Source organism: Symphalangus syndactylus, chromosome 19 (assembly GCF_028878055.3).
Source record: "Symphalangus syndactylus isolate Jambi chromosome 19, NHGRI_mSymSyn1-v2.1_pri, whole genome shotgun sequence".
NCBI classification, from domain to species: domain Eukaryota; kingdom Metazoa; phylum Chordata; class Mammalia; order Primates; family Hylobatidae; genus Symphalangus; species Symphalangus syndactylus.
In genome coordinates this window covers 65,289,520-65,309,222 of record NC_072434.2, presented here as the reverse complement: position 1 = coordinate 65,309,222, position 19,703 = coordinate 65,289,520, and the positions used below count along the sequence as shown (strand labels likewise).

Genomic DNA, 19,703 nt, shown 5'->3' with positions numbered 1-19,703 from the left:
GCGCATGTCTGTAATCCCAGCTATTCGGGAGGCTGAGGCAGGAGAGTCGCTTGAACCAGGGAGTTGGAGGTTGCAGTGAACCGAGATGGCACCACTGCACTCCAGCCTGGTGACAGAGCAAGACTCTGTCTCAAAATAAATAAATAAATAAATAAATAAATAAATAAATAAATAAATAAATAAATAAAATAAAATAAAAAATAAAAAGAGATAGCCACAAGGGTATTGCCCCCACTGGCAAAACATTTCCCATTTTTAAGTTGACTATAATTTGGAATGCATTCTCTCATGGTATCATAAATAGGCTTAGTCTTCTAGAGCAACCTACAAAAAATATCTTTAACTTACCTGAATAATAGTGCTGTTTCACCTTCCTTTATCTTGACTTGGTTGGGAAAAATGTATTCCTATGATAATAGAAGATGCCCAATTAAATTCTCTTTCCTTTTTGTTGAAAGAAGCTTTCTAGTCAGGGGCATTGAGAATGGGTAAACCTTCATAAATCTAAATAATCTGTATAAAGTATTTCTCAAGGTCTTTCTTTTCTTGGAGGTTCTGAATTGTGGCATAGAGAGATACTGGATCTCTGCAGGGGTAGGAAATCCAAATTACTGCTGTCTTCTATTTGCTTATATGAGTCATTTGTGAATTGAGTCAGGTGCTTTTTATACCAATATGGAGGAGAAATAACACACTTTTTATAGTTTTATTTTATACACATTCAACAGAGGTTATGTGCACAAACTAAGCTCTTTGAAGGCTTATTTGCTTTTATATTTCCAGCACTTAGCACAGTGCCCAAAACATAAAAGATGTTGTGTTTGTTGAATGCATGAATGATTACAGCCTTCCTGAAGAGTCTAAATTCTGCATGGTCTTTCCGAGATTGTGGTAATTTGATATATACATTATTTTTATAGCAATTTAAAAATTGAATCATGAACTTTATAGTAATAAGCTCTTTTAGATTCTTTGCTTTCTAATATAAGAGATAATACATATTATGAAACTTTAAATGGGATAGCCTTGTTGCCTGCCTTAAACCCACAATAAGGCAATTGTTTTTGGTGCTGTGGAAAAATTAGCAAAATAAAGAGATTGCTTAATTGAATTAAATTGCCAAAAAACAAACTAATTTTGCAAGTTTAAAAAAAACTCTAAATCTCAATATCAAGGAAATGTTTCTATTTTTAAATAAGAACCTTCTTACTTTTGGCCTTAACTGTAAACTCCACTTTTCCCTAATCTTACCCTTCATGAGGAATAGTAGGAGTACATATAGTCGAATACTTAGGAGCATGGGTTTTGGAACTCAAACCTGAACTCAAGCTGTACTCTGCCACTTACTCCTGTGTGATTTTGGTCGAACTACTTAAACTCTCCAAGAAATCTGTTTTCTCGTTGTAAAATAGGGACAATAAAGGATCCTGTGATGTTTAAATGAACGAATAATGTCTATAAAGCATTTAGGCATACAGAAATGTTTAATACATGTCAGTTGTCATATACATTGCATCTTTCTGCCTCTTTCATTCATGTTGACTTTTTCCCCTAGCCTTTCTAGCTACTTTTTAAGGACTGAGTTTAAGTTGACTATTCATTGTATTTTTTTTCCCATCTCTTACTCTCTCATCCAAGTTCCCATTAGTAGTCCATTACTGCACTCACCATATATTATGGTTCCATGTTTGTCTGCCTTCTACAAGAGATCATGAATTCTTCAAGGGCAAGGAGTATGTTTGTATTTTTCTCAGCTCCTACTACAGGATTTGCCACATGGTGTTTAATAGAGTATTTGTTAAATTGCTAATTGACTTGTATATGGAACTCTTCTATAAATTGTGCAATGTTAATCAAATGATAGTGCTATTTTAGGACTTAATATATACCTATTAGGAAGTAATTATTTGGCATTTAAGTACAGAAGATTAGACTGTTACTACAAAGCTAATTGAACAATGACTCCAAGTACTAGACTATAACAAATTCTTTAATCATCTGTATGTAATTGATTTCAGCAACCTTTAAAACCTCATATATAAGTGAATCTATTTGCTTCCTTCCTACTGTAAGCCATCAGGATCAGTCCCATCTTTTAAATTGATTTCCCCCCAGAGTTTTACAGCTGATTGCTTAAATATAATATTTTATTTAGCTACACCTTTACCAGCATTGAGAACTTGGTATGTGTCAGGCACTGAGGACTTTAGTATGCTATCTGGTGTAAGTCCTTACAACAGCCCTACTAGATAGAGGTAGTCTTGTTTTCCACGCCTTTATGATTAAAAACTAAACTTTAGATGGGCAATTTGCACTAGGTCACAGAGACAGTAAGTGCTAGATCCAGGATTTGAACAAGCATTCAATACTTTATACGTATTACCTCAAGGCCGGGAGTGGTGATCCACGCCTGTAATCCCAACACTTTGGGAGGTCAAGGTGGGTGGATCACTTGAGGTCAGGAGTTCAAGACCAGCCTGGCCAACATAGTGAAACCCTGTCTCTAATAAAAATACAAAAATTAGCTGGGCGTGATGGCGGGCGCCTGTAGTCCCAGCTACTCCAGAGACTGAGGCAGGAGAATGCCTTGAACGCAGGAGGCAGAGGTTGCAGTGAGCCAAGATTGCGCTATGGCACTCCAGCCTGGGCAGCAGAGTGAGACTCCATCTCAAAAAAAAAAAACCACACACACTTTATATGTATTGCCTCAAATTAAATTTTTAAAGGTGTTAAAGTTCAAATAAAACTTAGGCAGTGTGATTCTGGGGCCTAAAGTTTTATTTGCACTTTATTAATGCATATAAAGTATCTCATGCTTGTCTCAGAGTAGTTGTTCAAAAATGATAGTTTTTTTCTCTTCTGATAAATTAAAAGATGATTATGTAAAAACCAGTCACCTAGGCCTTGTAAGGGAACATACTGTACAAACCTATCTGGGCTTTTACACTGCTTGTTGCATTGTTGTTGACCATCTTATTTTCCCCTGAGAGGACGTTCCAACATATAAGAAATCACAGAATATCAGAAAAGGGTGCAGAATAGTAGGTTTGTCTTGTTTCAAAATTCAGTTTTATTTTCCATTGATGGTTTGTCTTATCAAAAAACAAGTTACTTTTTTAAGACATCTGTGAAATTTTAGATTTTTTTTATTCACTGTGTATATTTGTCTAGTATCTTGAGTAATAAACATTTGTCATTTTTAGATTTTTAAAACCTCACCTTTGCAGTTTGATTTGAATGTGAATTAACTTGATGTCTAATATCTTAAGATCCAGATAACTCACACACAATTTTACTAATAACTTGCACACAATTTTGCTAATACATAAATTTAGAAATTCAGTAGGTCAAATATTTTCTGATTGTTATTACATATAGCAAAATCCTGGTATAACACAGTTTACTATTATTTTCTTTCTTAACATCAGCATTATACAGGGGGTTGGTTCTATGATGTTTAGAAAAAATGCTTTAAAGATATTTAAAGCCCTATATTTCATGCAAGCATTGTTCATCTTTTTAAAAACAGGTAAATCAACAGACTGGGAAGATGATGGTTGGGGAGCATGGGAAGAAACTGAACCACAAGAACCTGTAAGTCTTTACAAATATATGCATGTTTTTTGATAGTGGCATTTTCCTTTTGTAATGATGGTGACATATTTCAGTGTCAGGTTGACATTTTAAAATCGATGTCAAGGGCCAGGCACAGTGGCTCACGCTTGTAATCCCAGCACTTTGAGAGGCCCAGGCAGGCGGATCACGAGGTCAGGAGATTGAGACCACGGTGAAACCCCGTTTCTACTAAAAATACAAAAAAATTAGCCAGGCGTGATGGCGGGTGCCTGTAGTCCCAGCTACTCGGAGAGGCTGAGGCAGGAGAATGGCATGAACCCGGGAGGCGGAGCTTGCAGTGAGCCAAGATCGCGCCACTGCACTCTAGCCTGGGTGACAGAGTGAGACTCTGTCTCAAAAAAAAAAAAAAAAAAAATGGATGTCAAGAACATTTTTGTGCTTACTTAATAGTACTTAACTAGATACTTCTTCTTAAGGAACTTAATGACATTGTAGCTAAAGTGGGTGTTCTTCATTCATGTTGCTATAACAGAATACCTGAGACTGGGTAGTTCATAATGAACAGAAATTGATTGGCTCACAGTTCTGGATGTTGGGAAGTCCAGGATCAGGGGCCAGCATCTGGCAAGAGCCTTCTTGCTGCATCATAATACAGTGAAGGTGATAGGACCAGAGGGTGGTGGAGAGGGTGAGAGGGAAGAAAACATGGGCCAAAACTCCTCTTTTTATAACAAATTCACTCCCACAATAAGGAACCTACTCCCTCATTAATGGCCTTAATCTATTCACTCTGCTCTCATGACCTAGTTACCTCTCATCAGGCCCCACTTCCCAACACTGTTGCATTGGGGATTAGACTTTCAACACATGCTCTTTGGGGGCACATTTAAACCACAGCAGTGGGCTAAATGGAGAATAATTGTTTTAAGATTCTTTATCTTTCAAAAATTATTATTTTATATTCTTTCACTATTCACTCAAATATTTGCTGTACCTACTATATTCTAGGCATTTTTCTAGGTGCTGGGAGTATAGCAAGGAACAAGGCAGACAAAGTTCCTATATATGTTAGTATATTTTCACATATGAGTAATAAAAATCTAACTTTAATTGGCTTAAATACGAAGAAAATTTATTCGCTTACATAGAAGGAAGTCCAAAGATAGAATGGAATCCTGGGTTGGTTGACCAGGCAATTCAAATATGTCAAATTCTTTCCTTCTGTCTACTTTGTATATGCAGTGTTGGCTTCATCCTAATGTCTGTTTCACTCACAGATGTAGTGTGAACAACATGTTTCTTCATTAATGGTTAGAGGGAGAAAAAGACTCGGGCTTTTCCTGACTCTTTCAGGAATTAGGGAGCTACTTTCTTAGACGTCTCTAGCAAACTTTTCCTTATATCTTCTTGGCCAGGATTGAGCCACATGCTCATTTCTGAACTAATCACTGGCAAGGGATATGAGATATTCATTGTTGAATCATATTATTCCTTGGAGTTAGAGGATAAGAGGATCAGCTTCTCCTGAGGCCCGTGGCCACATGGAAGGAGTTGATACCTGAACAAAATCAGGATTTTTTTTTAAGAAAGAAGAATGAATATTAGATAGGTCTTTTTACAGTCCTATTTCTAGGAGCTTACACTCTGTGAGAGGGAGACATAAAAAAGAAAGATGGATGAAAAAGAATTCAAATGGTAATGTGATAGCAAGTGACCAAGTGACTGCTGTAGATTGGGTGGTTAAGGAAGTCTTTTCAGAGGCTATGACAGTTAAACTGAGATCTAAAAGGCAACAGGGAGTCAACAACGTGAGAATCTGACGGAGAGGATTCTAGGCCAGGGCAGCAGCTCATGCAAAGTCTCAAGGCGGGAATGGGCTTGAGAGTATGAAGGAACATAAAGAAGGCCAGTGTGATGTAGCAGGACTGAGACTGTTACAAGATGGGGCAGAGAAGAGAGCAGGCCAGATGTCAAGCTTTGTGAATTTGGTGTTTATTCTAAATGCAATGGAAAACCACACTTACCTGATTTCTGACTTTGACAGCTCACCTTGGCTGCTCTTTGGAATAGGTTGAAGTAGGGAGCAAAAGTAGAAGCAGGAAGACCAATTACAAGGCTGTTGCAGTAGCTTAGTTGAGAGATGATTGTGGCTTTGATTAAGGTGGTATTAGTGAAAATGAGAAATGGATGGATTCTGGATAATTTTCAGAGGTAATGATAAGACTTTCCAGTGAGCTGGTTATGAAGGATGAGAGGTAAGTGAAAAATCAATAATAACTTCTTTGATCTGGGGTGTGGTGTGAAATAGATAAAACATGATTGTCGAAAGGCTGATATTCTCAAAAGGTCAGCAATAGATGCCATTCTGTTTACTTCTGTTAATATTTTAAAATATCCATAATAAGAAGTTTTTAAAAAACCTTGCCAGATATTTGGCTTGAATAACTGGAGGGATGTAGTGTCATACCAAGTTGGGGAAGATGAGGAAAAGAACAGCTTTAGCAGAGAAATCAGAGAGCATCATGTGCTAAGAAGTAGAGATATGCTCATGTAATAGAGATTTATGGAAAAACTCCATGAGGAGGTTAAGAACAGGAAACCATTTCAGAAGACCTCTAGGAGAATTACGATGTGTTGAATAGGATAAAACGCAGCTCAGGGAATTTGGTTACCGCAGCACCTCCGCGAACAACACCTGGTCCTCTTCTAATGCTATGTCAAAATGGAGCCTCAGCTACTCTGCTTTTCCTAAGACTGACTGTTTTCTGCTTACTCAGGATTTAAACTATTGCATGGCTTTTGCTATGTCTCTTGTTTGTGGTTGTCTTAGATTATTTCTCCTTCTTTGTTTCACATTCAGAGCTCATATGAAGATTTTACTGAGTCTGTGGATTACAACCTAATATAGGATATTTGGGGAGGTGGACATACTGTTTACACCAGGCCACTTCATGGGACATCAGCAGCTCTATTATTGCTGCCTCCTGGTCAGGCATTCATCAGCAATTTAATTTGCTATGTCAAGAATGAGGAGGGGAGGGAAGGAGAGGAGGGGAGGGAAGGAAAGGAGGGGGTTTGTGTAAACAAACTTGGAGATTCTTCATGATTCTATGAAAGTAACCTTTCAGAAAGGGATGTGCTTTGAGAATTTCCCAGAAAGGGATAGTGTAAATGGCAGTTACCTTACATGTGGTATTTGGTACACTTTTAGTATTTGCTTTCTGAAATCATGTAGCTAAGTTACCACTGTGAATAATGTAAGAGACTTCCAAGTAAGTTTGAGGTTTTCTGGAATAAACCTCACAGGCATTGCATACTAAAGTGGACACATGCATTTATAATTTCAGAAGAGGTTCCAGTGTGACAGTTGTTATTACATATATAAAATAATACTGGTGCTGAGCTATAGTATAATATTTATTTCAGACCCAGATGGCCACATCTTCAAGCGCCCACTGATACATACTTGGCTTTTTCTGTAATGGATTTTTGTTAATATTTGTGAATGACATAGTTAGGCATTTGTGTGTGAGGCAAGTTGTCCTTAAAGATATCTACTAATTCTTCCCTGATAGTATTAAGTGGGTTAGTTTAGTCATAGTGTGCCACAGACTTGCTTTTTGGCTCATCTAAAATGTGCCTTCCTAAGGGTGTGCCGCTTTATGGCATTATAACCTAATGAGTAGAAAAGAAGGAAACTGTGCTATGCAATGGGGTCAGAGAAGCAAGTAGGCCTGATATAAGGCTTTGTAAATTTGGAATTTATTCTAAATATTATCAGAAACCACATTATCTGATTTCTGGTTTTTCAGGCTCACCTTAGCTGCTCTGTGGAATAGGTGTAGTTAGTTTTCCTTTTATTTTTTTCTTAATTAGCTATATTATTCTTTTATTTTCTTCTTAATTAGCTGTATTTCTCATACTCATGAGGGTCATGGGCCTCTTTATTTTGCAGCATTTCATTTTGATGTGCCACTGTTGCAGCTGATTCTGAGTGACGTGGACAATGATAGCATAGTGAGAATGCATAAGTGTTAACACACTTCCTTTAAATCTGACCTGTAAAGCATGTCTTCTTTTTTCAGCAAGGATATACTAAATCTAGAGATAACATAAATTGAGGGATCTCTAGGGATAAATGTAAGGATCTTTTAACTGATGTAGTTAAAAGCTGAAAGATGCTTCTACTCATTCTAAAAACACATAAAAATACTGACACGTAGAACATTTCTTCATTTGGATAAAATCGGGATATTTACAAATGGCCCTAATGGATGAGAGTAGCTTGGTGTTCTTTGTCTTGATAGGTTTGCTCATACTGTGACTTGACAAACAGAGCAAGTGAAAATTGTTGATAGACCTCATTCACAACAATTTTGGTGTATCAATTATTTCTAGCTGAACACCTGTACCTTGTCATGGGTCATGTGTACATGGTGAGGGAGAATGCATCTGGGTGACAGTAAAAGTAGGCAGGTACAATGAAGTTCGTTATCTAGGTGTTCAAGTTATCCTGGTTGTTCAAGAGAGCCTCTTTGAATTTGGATCCTTTCCTTAAAAGACATCTTTGGCAAAGGAGACTGGTGGGTGGGAACAAAAATGGCACTATGGCCAGAGTAAGGACTATGACCTCTCCCTTGAACAGCAGCATCAACCAGAACTTTCCATATATAGCACTATTATGAAGTTTTGCTGAGCAAAATGTTTTATACCAGGACTATTAGAAATCTACTCAACTGAAGTAAGAGACTGATTTCTACTACCATCTGTGATTATGAACAACTCCAGAACTATAACCAGCTCCAGAGGCAAGAATTAGAATAAATTTTGGCAGATGTGTGAAATGTAAAAGTATATGCTCTAGTTGCCTAGTTAGAATGTAGAGGAGTGGAAAGAGAACCTTTTACTCTCTCTTATTAGGAACAGATACCAAGCTCAAAACTTACCTCCTCTGAGAGTCTGAGTCTTATCCACGTTAAAGAAGGAACCAGGATTGGAAGAAGTGGAATGTCTTGGAGTCAACTTACAGTTGTGTCAAGGCATTATAATTATAAAAATAATTATAGAGGCCGGGCGCGGTGGCTCACGCCTGTAATCCCAGCACTTTGGAAGGCTGAGGAGGGCAGGTCACTTGAGGTCAGGAGTACGAGACCAGTCTGGCCAACGTGGCAAAACCCTGTCTCTAACTAAAAATACAAAAATTAGCTGGGTGTGTTGGCACATGCCTGTAATCCCAGCTACTTTGGAGACTAAGGGAAGAGAACTGCTTGAACCCGGGAGGCGGATGTTGCAGTGAGCCGAGATTGCACCACTGCACTCCAGCCTGAGCAACAGAGTAAGACTCTGTCTCCAAACAAACAAACAAACAAACAAACAAAAAACAATTATAGGATTCTTCACCAGTTGCCATTGGGTTGAGGTTATTATAACCAGAAGAGGGTAAACTTTTCTTCTGTGTTAGTCAGGTGTTACAGAGATGGTATGTTTTGCTCTTCAGGAGTGCTGTGATAGTGTGTAGATAAGCCACAGGAGGGGAAGCAAAGAGGAAAGGAGCAGCAGCCACTGCCACGGAATGCTGACATGGAGGCCAACTGGCTGCTACTGATTTCGGCAAAACCCTAAAAACTCCACAGTGCTTTTTATCTCCACAATTGTGTTAGCTCTTTGAGAGTAGTTTCTTATTTTTATGGCAGAAAATGACTTTTATGTTCAGAGTGACAGTACTGGGATCTAGACAAGGCTTTTTTAGGAAAGGAGAAAGCCTCTTTTTTTCTTACTCTAGGTTGATTCTGATTCTGATTTATAGGTGTTAGCTATAATAATGGCTTAGTGAAGAAAGCATATTTTAATATACACTATCGGCCATAGCCAACTATGTCCAAGGAAGTGTACATCTATGACACTGGTAGGCCTAGGAGCTTTAATGGTTTCTGTGATAGAAGACAAACATCTTTCTGCTATAGCTATGTCACATCTGTATTCATCTGCTCAGGCTGCCGTAACAGTATACCACAGACTAGGTGACTTAAACAACAAAAACTTATTTTTTCACAGTTCTGGAGACTAGAAGTCTAAGATCAAGGTGCCATCGGGGCTGATTTCTCGTGAGGCCTTTCTCCCTGGCTTGCAGACAACTGCTTTCTTGCTGTGTCCTCATTTGGACTTTCTTCTGTGTACACGTGCTGGGAGGGAAAGAGCGAGTTCTGGTGTCTTTTCCTCTTATGAGGACACCAGTCCTATCCAACTCTTATGAGCTCATTTGCATTTAACCTAAATTACCTCCTTAAAGGCCCTATGTCCAACCGAGTACAGTCACTTTAAGGTTAAGGCATCAACATATGAATTGGGGTGGGGGCAAGGGGACACAAGTCAGTACACTGGCAAGTGTACTGAATTGGGCAAGTGACAAAAGTAATGTTAAGGAATTTCTACTTGCCTATAAGTAAATACAATAAGAGACTGAAAAGGCAAGCAGAACAAGCTTTTAAAATGGATTGGGATAGAAGAAAGATGGATTGGGATAGAAGAAAGATGGATTGGGATAGAAGAAAGATGGATTGGGATAGAAGAAAGATGGATTGGGATAGAAGAAAAGGTAAAACAAAGATCTTCCGCTATACTAACTTGATTTTAAGTGACATGATGACAAGATAGTGGCTGGCTTGGGGACATTGGAAAAGAAGGTAGATGCCATCTACTGACTGATGATCCTATAACAAATAGTAAATAGCTTTGCTGTTTTTTTTTTTTAAGAGTATTATAAAGGTTTTTAGTTGGTATTATAATTTTTTTGCTATGAGAAAGAAGTAAGTAGAGGAGAATATTTTGTTCAGCCTTATGCTGTAAAGGGAATTGAGGCAGTTTGGGAAGAAGCTTGAAAGGCTTAATTTAATTTCGTGGCAAGACTGATTTAATGGACTTTCCTTCATTGGTGTATTAAGGCCAACAGTAGGAAGTATAGACTTGGGGATTTGCTCAATAGTAAATAGATAGTAGTTAATAGGTGGTAAATGGGTAGTGGTTACTGGATCAGGAAGCACAGGAAGGTTCTGGGTCAAGGTCTTCAGTTAAGGTAGGCAGCATGGAAAATTTCCATTCAAAAGAGTCTTTGAAATGTGCTCCATCTGTTTTACAGAAACTGTTGTTAACAGTTTAGAGACGGAATTATGATTTAGCAGATTAACAGGGAATAAAAGCATACTGGTCAGATGGAGGCCCCAGAGAAATGTTTGTTTACAGGCTGAGAAGTGGAATATAGCACGACCTGACTGGAGATTCCTAGAACATTAATAATCTGGGATGATACTGGAAAATATTTTGCCTTATTTTGTTATTTTCATTAAACTCTCATGCCACCTGCCACACAGGAGACATGAGCACCAGATTGGCCAGAAGCAGAAGGAGAACACTTACACTGTAAGGATATGCCCTAGGTTATCCTCTCAGGCTGGGCAAGGGTCTCCTTCTCATTAGGCCGTTTCTTATTAGGACTTTGGACTTTGGATTGTTAGAAACACTCATTTTGCCGAAGATCTTCCTGTCTACATTAATACGAGCTTGGTCTAGCCTAGTGATTCTCAACCATGGGTGATTTTTGCCTCCTCAGTGGATATTTAGCAATGATTTGGCATCATCTGAAGACATTTTTGGCTTTCACAGCTTGAGGGAGGTGCATCTAGTGAGTAGAGGCCAATAATTCTGCTAAGCATCTTTCAATGCACAGAACAAAGGGTTTTCTGGCCCCAGATGTCAATAGCGCTGAGATTGAGAGATCTTCATTTATTTAGCCCATGGCTTTTAATGTAACCCTCCCAGTCTGTCTTTTTTGCCTTTTCCCCGTTTTGTTCTCCAAAACTTCTTGACCTTCAGAGCATTTGATCTATAAGATCATTAATTTAATTTTAGTAGAGTTTGGTGAAGTGATTTGCTGTTGTGAAAAGTGTAGCTAAATAATTGCCAGGAGACAAAAGTTAATTTAAGTTCTTCTTGGATCTTTGGCCAGAGCAACAAGTTGTCCAGGCTTGGTCTCTGTGGCATTATTTATGCCTAAATGCTTAAGCTCCATGTAGTCAGCTGCAGCTTTTCCTTTCTCTTGTTTATAACTGTTAATTTTAGTTCAAATCTGCACTCCTTAGGCATTCCCATAGAGTAGCTTCTGTTAAGTGAGTTTTGGTTTGGTGATTGGGGCCTCTCGTCTTCTACCAGGTATCTGGCTGCGTGGAGTGGGGAAAGGGAGCCTGGGACCTGACTACTGGCTAAACACACTTGCAACCAAGCCTGCTTTTAGCCCCATCCTTTACTTCTAGGGGGACCTGGTGCCAATTCCTAAGGCTGCTGGTGATTTTGCAATTCAACTAGGGTAGCTTCTCAGCTTTCTTCTCCATCAGTTTAGGAGTTAGCTTTCTAGGAACTGTAAACTCAGTTACCACCTGTTCTTTTGCTTTCTAGCTCTCACATTTTGTGCCTTTTCTCTTTGTTTTTGTTCATATGTTTTTTGGAGGAAAGTTTTTTTCTTCTTACTGGTTTTGCCTTTAAAAAAATTCTTTTACTATTGTTCTTAGTGGTGCTGGGGAGACTGAGAATTAAATTCATGTGTTTAATTTACCCTGTTTACCTAGAGACCAAATAGACTTTAATTTTACACATTATTCTACTCCTTGCTTTTTCTATTTAATGTAATTTGGAGGTTTTTCCATATATGTAAATTATTTCACTATTTTCAAGGAATACTATTTTATTATATAGCTGTACTGTGATTTATTTAATCACGCTTCTGCTGAAGGGCATCTAGTTTTCCTTTGCTCTTTTTCTTTTCTTTTTTCCTATAATGAGCAATGCTGCAATAAGCACCTTTATGTCTGCCGTTCATCTTTGGTTACATGTTGGCACATAGGGTCATAATTGAGAGTCTGACTGCCTGAATTTCTGTCCCAACTCTGCCGCTTACTAATTATGAAACCTTGGGCAAGTTATTTAACTTTTCTAAGCTCAGTTACCTCATTTCTAAAGTGGTATTGATAACAATGCCAAACTCATAGTGTTGCCATGAGGATTAAATGATATATGCTTACAATAGTACCTGGAGCATAGTAAGTGCTCAATAAATGTTAGCTAGCCTTATTCCATCGAATATATTTTTTCCTCTTTTTTTTTTTTAAATAGGGTCTTGCTCTGTCATCAGGCTGGAGTGCGGTGGCACGATCATGGCTCACTTCAGCCTCGACCTCCCAGGCCTCTAATTTTTCAGTTTTTTTTTTTTTTTACAGATGGGGTCTTACCATGTTGCCCTGGCTGCATTTTACGTTTTGAAAGAAACTGTTGCATGGTGCTTCTAAAGGGCTACCCAATTTGTATTCCAAATAGCAGTGTATGAGAGTACCTTTCTTTACTTGTTGTTTACAGAAATAAAAACAGCTCTGAGCCAGTTGCTTATTATCGTTGGCTGTGTGCTATTGTTTATTTTTTTAAGTGAAATATTTCTCTCCACCCATGTTTTTAATAAATACTGTATTGGGAAACAAGACTGTGAGAGATGAATGTGCTTTTCTCTTGTCGTTCTCAGGTATTTGAAATTGTTGACTCCTAGTATGTTATCATACTTTAGTCTTTGCTAAACCAGATCAATGTAAAATGCCATTTCAGTGTTTTAATCTGTATTTTAAATTTATGGGTAAGGTTTGTCATCCTTTCATATGTTTTTCACTTATAATTCTTTTGGGGAATGCATACCATTATCTTATTTTTTTTTCTAAACTCCAATAGCAATTTAAGGTTCATTGCACTTACTTTAGCTATTAAATTTATTCTGATTTATATTAAGTGAGAGTTATTTCTTATTTACTAGTATTGTTTATCCAACTAGATGATAGTTTCTGAGCAGGAATTTTTTTGTCACTTTCTTTTATTCCATGGCATCTAGATTTAGTATGTAGTATTAAACAGTTGTGGTCAGACAAAGTGACTTGTGCCTGCCTATAGTCCCACCTACTCAGGGGCTGAGGCAGGAGGATCGCTTGAGCCCAGGAGGTAGAGGCTGCAGTGAGCTGCGATTGCACCATTGCACTGCACTCCAGCCTGGGCATCAGAGCAAGACCCTGATTCAAAAAAAACAAAAACAGAACAAAACAAATAAATAGTTGTTCAGGCAATAGAGAAGTATACTTTTTAGTTTTGGAGTTCCATTGTAATTGTTTATGAAATGAATTTTGTATGAGTAATAAAATATATTTGACACGTTTATTATAGAAAATTCAGGTATTACAGAAAAAAACAAAGAATAAAATAATCCATCCCTAACATCTAAAAATGATTATCATTATTAACTTCAAGGGGTTCTGCATGGCTCTATACAAATAAAGGGGTCTTTAGGGGTTTTTCTTTGGCACTATATGAATAGAAGGTTGAGTGGGCAGATGAATGGGCATAAAGAACATTTTATGAAAATGAGATCATATTATATACACAATTTAATAATAAATGGCAGAATTATTCCTACTTGAATTGACAGTTGAAGTAAATAAGAGTTACTGAATTAAAGTTCCTCTAATGCTAGAAAGAAAGGTAATTTTTAAAATTGAGATTGAAGTTATAGTTTTTTGTGATTAATTTATTTGTGAGAATTTTCCTTTGGGCCCCTTCAAATCAAATTTAGAAAGAGTTCATGCCTTTCCTTATGTTGAAAAGATCTCAGTATCTTTCATTTGAGAATTTATTCTCTGATCTGAAATGTGGCCTAGACTAGTACTTTTCATGCTATGTGTGAGAGAGCTCTAAGGTTCTACAGAGGTGCTGTGTAGCTTCCTCATTCGTGCTTTTATTTCATATATTGAAATTTTGTAAAAAATTTTGTTTGGGAATAAAAAGTTCTGCTGTCTAAAAAAAGAAAGTTTGAAAAATATTGAGCATTTTATAGTTAGTAGCAGAATAGAAAAAGAAAAAACCCTTAGTGATTAGTAATACAGTGATGTTTACTTTCTTTTTGTGTTTCAAAATTGCTGAAGCACTATGTGTCTTGCTTTAAAAGTATAGATGAGTATTTTATTTCTATGGCTTAGGCAGTAAGCTGCTGAGAATTACAGAGAATGTGCTGAGAGCCCTTAGATTACACTGGATCTTACTGGTACCACTAAAATGTATAAATATCTGTGAAAGTTAGCACAATGACAGTAACAACATAAATTGCAAATGATGGACTTATCGTACTAAAGTTGAAAGCTTTGAAAAACTACTCCTGGCTACTTCAGTGACTACGTAAGTACTACAATAGCTGAAAAACCAAAAAACATTGGCCACTGTGTTTACCCAGTAATTACCAGTCCCTATAATGCCAGCTATAGTTGAAAGGCTGATTTAATTACTACAGTTTTATTGTCTGCCTGCATTGTGTGCTTAAAATCAAAAGAAAGAAAAATTTTAAAGCATATGCTCTATCCCATATAGAGTTGTTTAGAAAGAATTGCTTTTCATAATGCACATTAGTGGCTTCTGTATTTTTGTAGATTAAGAAAACTTTTTTACTGGTCTTAATTAAAAAAAATTATTTAAGTTTAGGCCACACTAAAATGTAATTATAGATTCCCTCCCCTCAACAACTAGGATTATGTTTTATAGGTGCATTTGTTCGTTCATTCATTTTTGCCTTTATAAAAGCAAGTTTTATTGTTTTTTACCATAGTAGTTTTAGAAAGAGGAACAGATTAGCTCAGTCCAACATGATTGGCAGCTGGCAAAATCTAGTGAAGCAGGTGTTCTGATTGCTTTAATTTGGGGGATTTAATTTGGTTGCTTTTAATACTTAGCCATCTAACACTTCAAACATAATGCAGAATAAATATTTCATCTCCTTCCTTTTTACTTTAATACCACACCCACCTCACTTCAATATGGAAATATCTTCATTAAATATGATTTCCAAAAGAACATGCTCCCTGGAGAATATAGCCATGAGCACAGTGCATAAAAAGAAAAACTCAAAACTCTGTATGATAATTTTCTATTCTAAGGAAACAAAAGTTTCCAGTATATGAAGAAATAAACCCAGTCTCAGATGCACTAATAGGTCTGTGAGAAGAGGTTGTGGTATAATAACTGAAAACTGCCAGCTATTTTCAAGATACTCAAGTGGTAATGGTGCACCTAGCCCAGCAGCAGCCCTCAGAAGAAGCCAGGGTGCTCTCTCCGTGTAGGCCAGTGTATTAGTCCATTTTCATGCTGCTGTTGAAGACGTACCTGAGATTGGGCGATTTACAAAAGAAAGAGGTTTATTGGACTTACACTTCCACGTGGCTGGGGAGGCCTCACAATCATGGTGGAAGGTGAAAGGGACGTCTCACCTGGCAGCAGACAAGAGAAGAGAGCTTGTGCAGGGAAACTCCCCTTTTTAAAACCATTGGAACTTGTGAGACTCATTCACTATCAGAACAGGGCAGGAAAGACCCACCTCCATAATTCAGTTACCTCCCACCGGCTTCTTCCCACAACACGTGGGAATTGTGGCAGTTACAATTCAAAATGAAATTTGGGTGGGGACACAGCCAAACCATATCAGCCAGGTACAAAAATCCATCTTCAGCTTTTGCCTCCTCCTAAAGCTATCCCATGGTTGGGCTGCACTGTCTTATCCACAAACGGGACAGAGGCCTTTTCAGCAGGAAGCTGGATCCTACTCGTGATGATGCACATGGACTGAGCCACTAGAATACCAGGTGGCACCAAGGACTTCTACTTATCAGGGTCAGTGGTCTGAGAGCCTGGACTTTTTCATAATCGCTGGAACCGGCCGGGCTGTTTTGCGCGGATCTTAAGGGACTCCACTCACCTGTGTTCCAGGAGCGATCCTCTCTGAACACCCGCTTCACAGTGGCAGGGAGGGGACGGGCTGGCTCTGAGAGCCGTGGAGCTTAGCGCAGCCACCACAGCGACGACGATGGGGGAGACTGCACGCAAATTCAGTGTCAACTTTAGTAACAGGGTGGGGGAGGCAAGTTTTGTGGAAAACCCAAGGTCCCTGGTGGAGCACCTTTAAGCAGTGAGGTGCTTTTTTTGTTTTACATTTCAGGCGTGGCTTGGGAAATTACCTTGTCAAATGATATTATTTTTGGATCACTAGCTTCAAGGGGGCAGTGTTAGAGACTGTAGGCCCCATTATTGTTGGGGAAGTTTTCCAAAACCCTAATTAGTAGGCAAATGCCCTTATGACACAAAACAAAATGATGAGCTTGCATCTTGTCAGCCACTGAATGTGTGCTGATGCTCTATTAGGCTTCCCAGAGCATTGTTGTTTACAGTCCTATTTCTTGCCTGAGCTTTCTGGAACTGGCACTGGAAATCATATTTTGTTGTAAAACCGAATACTAGTTCATTGTGATCCAGCCTAGAGAGGGGATTTCCTAATCTCCACTATACCAATATTGTCATCAAGTTATTTGTGCTTAGACTTGAGACTTCCCTGAAAAATCTAGCACCGGAGTCACTTCAGATGGACTCACCCTCTTTGTTCTTGGTTTGTATTTCTGCAGCACTTCTGGAGCAATACTGTGGCAGTGTTGTACAGGATACATTAAAGCAGAGAGAGAGAGATGTGAGCACATTGAGGGTCTAGTCATTCTCATGGATTCTGACCCACAGGCCATTTCCTCGTTCTTCCTCAGACCCCTGATTTTAGAAGTGAAGGACCAGAGTTCCTCTGTAAATTGTCCAGGGACTGTGTGAATGTATGTTGCTTTAAATATATTAGCTATGGTATGGTTAGTAAAAATCCACTTATTCTTTCTAGAGCTTGATTTCTTTTCTGGAAAATGAGGAATTTCACTCAAATGATTCCTGTAGTTCCTTCTGTTTCTGTTTAAGATTGAATCATCCTGTTAGTTGGCTTCAAGAGGATTATGACAAGTGTAAGAAGGAGATTGTTGATCTGTACAGACAAGCAGTTCTAGGATCTTTGATAACATTGTCTTGCACTTAGTACTACAGTTTCTTAATTTGTAGATTTATTAAAAGAAATTTGATTTACCTGAGGATTTCTCCCATCCACACCTCCACCGGTTTTCTGTTTTGAATTTGCTTCATAATATGGTAAAATTTACTCTGGCTGGGGGCAAAATATTATAGCTAAGCTTGTGGAGAAACAATACATTTTTACCTCTTTATAATTTTAAGGATATTATTTGGTTTGGGTTATTGTCATTAGAGGCTTTTTGTCCTTGTATTGAATCTGATATGTTGAATACTGTGCCTTAGTCACAAAGAAGTTACTTTAGAATTACATGTGACCAGGAGCTTGCAGTTGCAATAGGTATACAGCTGCTCCCCCATGTGGTTGTGGATCCAAAGAGCTTGTGGAGCTTGTATTAAGAGCACAATACCATTGCATTTTTGTGACCAGTTAGCATCATTCTTTTTTTTTTTTTAATTATACTTTAAGTTCTAGGGTACATGTGCACAACCTGCAGGTTTGTTACATATGTATACATGTGCTATGTCGGTATGCTGCACCCATTAACTCGTCATTTACATTAGGTGTATCTCCTAATGCTATCCCTCCCCCCTCCCCCAACCCCACGACAGGCCCTGGTGTGTGATGTTCCCCACCCTGTGTCCAAGTGTTCTCATTGTTCAATTCCCACCTATGAGCGAGAACATGCGGTGTTTGGTTTTCTATCCTTGTGATGGTTTGCTCAGAATGATGTGACAAGTTAGCATCATTCTTGAGAAGCACAACTAAAAGTTTAGATCTAGACTTTTATGGCACATCAAACTCTAATGATGATATAATAATATTATCGTATTTTCTAACCTATTTTTATAATATGTAATGCTCAGTTGTACATATCCAACTTTACCATGGCAAACTAGGAGGATATATTTTTAGTACCATAGTAACAGAAAGTTGAAGTAGAAAGGACATAGAAAATAAACTGCAGTAAAGAATGATGGAAGATTTTGGCTTTTTGCTTCCTTATTCCCCCATCTTCAGTGGGTGAAACCAGAGTGCTAATAATCCACATCAAGTTTTATTCTGAAGTTTCATATAAATAAAAATGTACATGTATAAGATGGCTAAGCAGGTTGGGGATATCACAATTGATTACAGAATCATTTTTCTGAATTTGCTTCCAAGCAAGTGACATTTATTTCCAATGCTTTTGTCATGGTTAGTCCTTTTGGGACAAAATTCGTGTTTGCTTCTGGGATCGCTTATAGTCCATTTGTTGGGGTAGCAGCAGACAGCTTCATCATAATCTGACACCGAGTTTTAGGCCCAACTAAGAAGACTATGGTACAGTGGTATTCTGTTATTATATCTCTTTAACTTGTACTTACCATGGATATGTCAGCCAGAATCTTGAACTATTAAATCTTAGTATTACTTAAGAAAAAACATTACTAAGGACTAGCTTTAGGTTGATTGCTCATTGTCATACAGTTTCAGGTGTAAGAATAGATAATATATTATTCAAGAGATAGAGAATGCTGTTATTTACTCATATATTCTATTAGTGGACTGTGCTACATGTGGAGTTGAAAAATAATATAAGCCATAGGCTTTGCCAACCAGAGGGTGTCTCATCTAGTGTGGGAGAAATGCAGTCAAGAATAAACAGGTATGGGTGCAGCACACCAACATGGCACATGGATACATATGTAACAAACCTGCACATTGTGCACATGTACCCTAAAACTTAAAGTATAATAATAATAATAATAATAATAAAAAGAATAAACAGGTAGCAGGGAGTAGTAAGACTTTTAATTGCAGTAAGTTTGAAAGACGGTTAGGAGTCAGGGTCGGATGGGTTTGCCAGAGGAACTGGAACTTCTGATGGAAAGACAGAAAGGAGAGGGAAAGTATTTTTAAAGGAGTTCATGAAGAAATACCTCAAGAATACTCTGGCTCACATATTCAAATACAGTGGTCATCTTGTAGCTCTAAATAGACTCAAAGAACTACAGAGAGATTAGGCCAGAATAAAGTGACAACACAGTAGTTCTTTTGGAGAAAAGGGTTTTCATTGTATGAGACTAGAGTCAAATCTCAAGTAAAGACAAGCTTCCAAAGAGCTAGTACAGCTACCCACAGGGATAAGCAGGGTGATAGAATGGAAAGACCACCTGAATTAAGAATCAGG

At 38.0% G+C, this 19,703-nt stretch overlaps 1 protein-coding gene and 1 long non-coding RNA gene across 4 annotated transcripts in view; one reads left to right on the top strand and one right to left on the bottom strand.

The window, feature by feature from the left end:
* RAB3GAP2 (RAB3 GTPase activating non-catalytic protein subunit 2) overlaps positions 1-19,703 on the top strand; it is a 124,458-nt gene that overhangs the window by 32,468 nt on the left and 72,287 nt on the right. For all 3 annotated transcript variants that reach the window (XM_055234863.2, XM_055234864.2, XM_063613938.1), the window contains exon 2: positions 3,530-3,594. In XM_055234863.2, coding sequence (XP_055090838.1) covers positions 3,530-3,594 — 65 coding nt within the window. The remainder of the gene's footprint in view (positions 1-3,529; positions 3,595-19,703) is intronic.
* LOC134731999 (uncharacterized) lies at positions 13,799-16,554 on the bottom strand. The gene is made up of 2 exons (XR_010114784.1): positions 16,394-16,554; positions 13,799-15,908 (listed from the first exon to the last, which is right to left on the bottom strand). It is a non-coding gene; the product is annotated as an uncharacterized lncRNA (long non-coding RNA).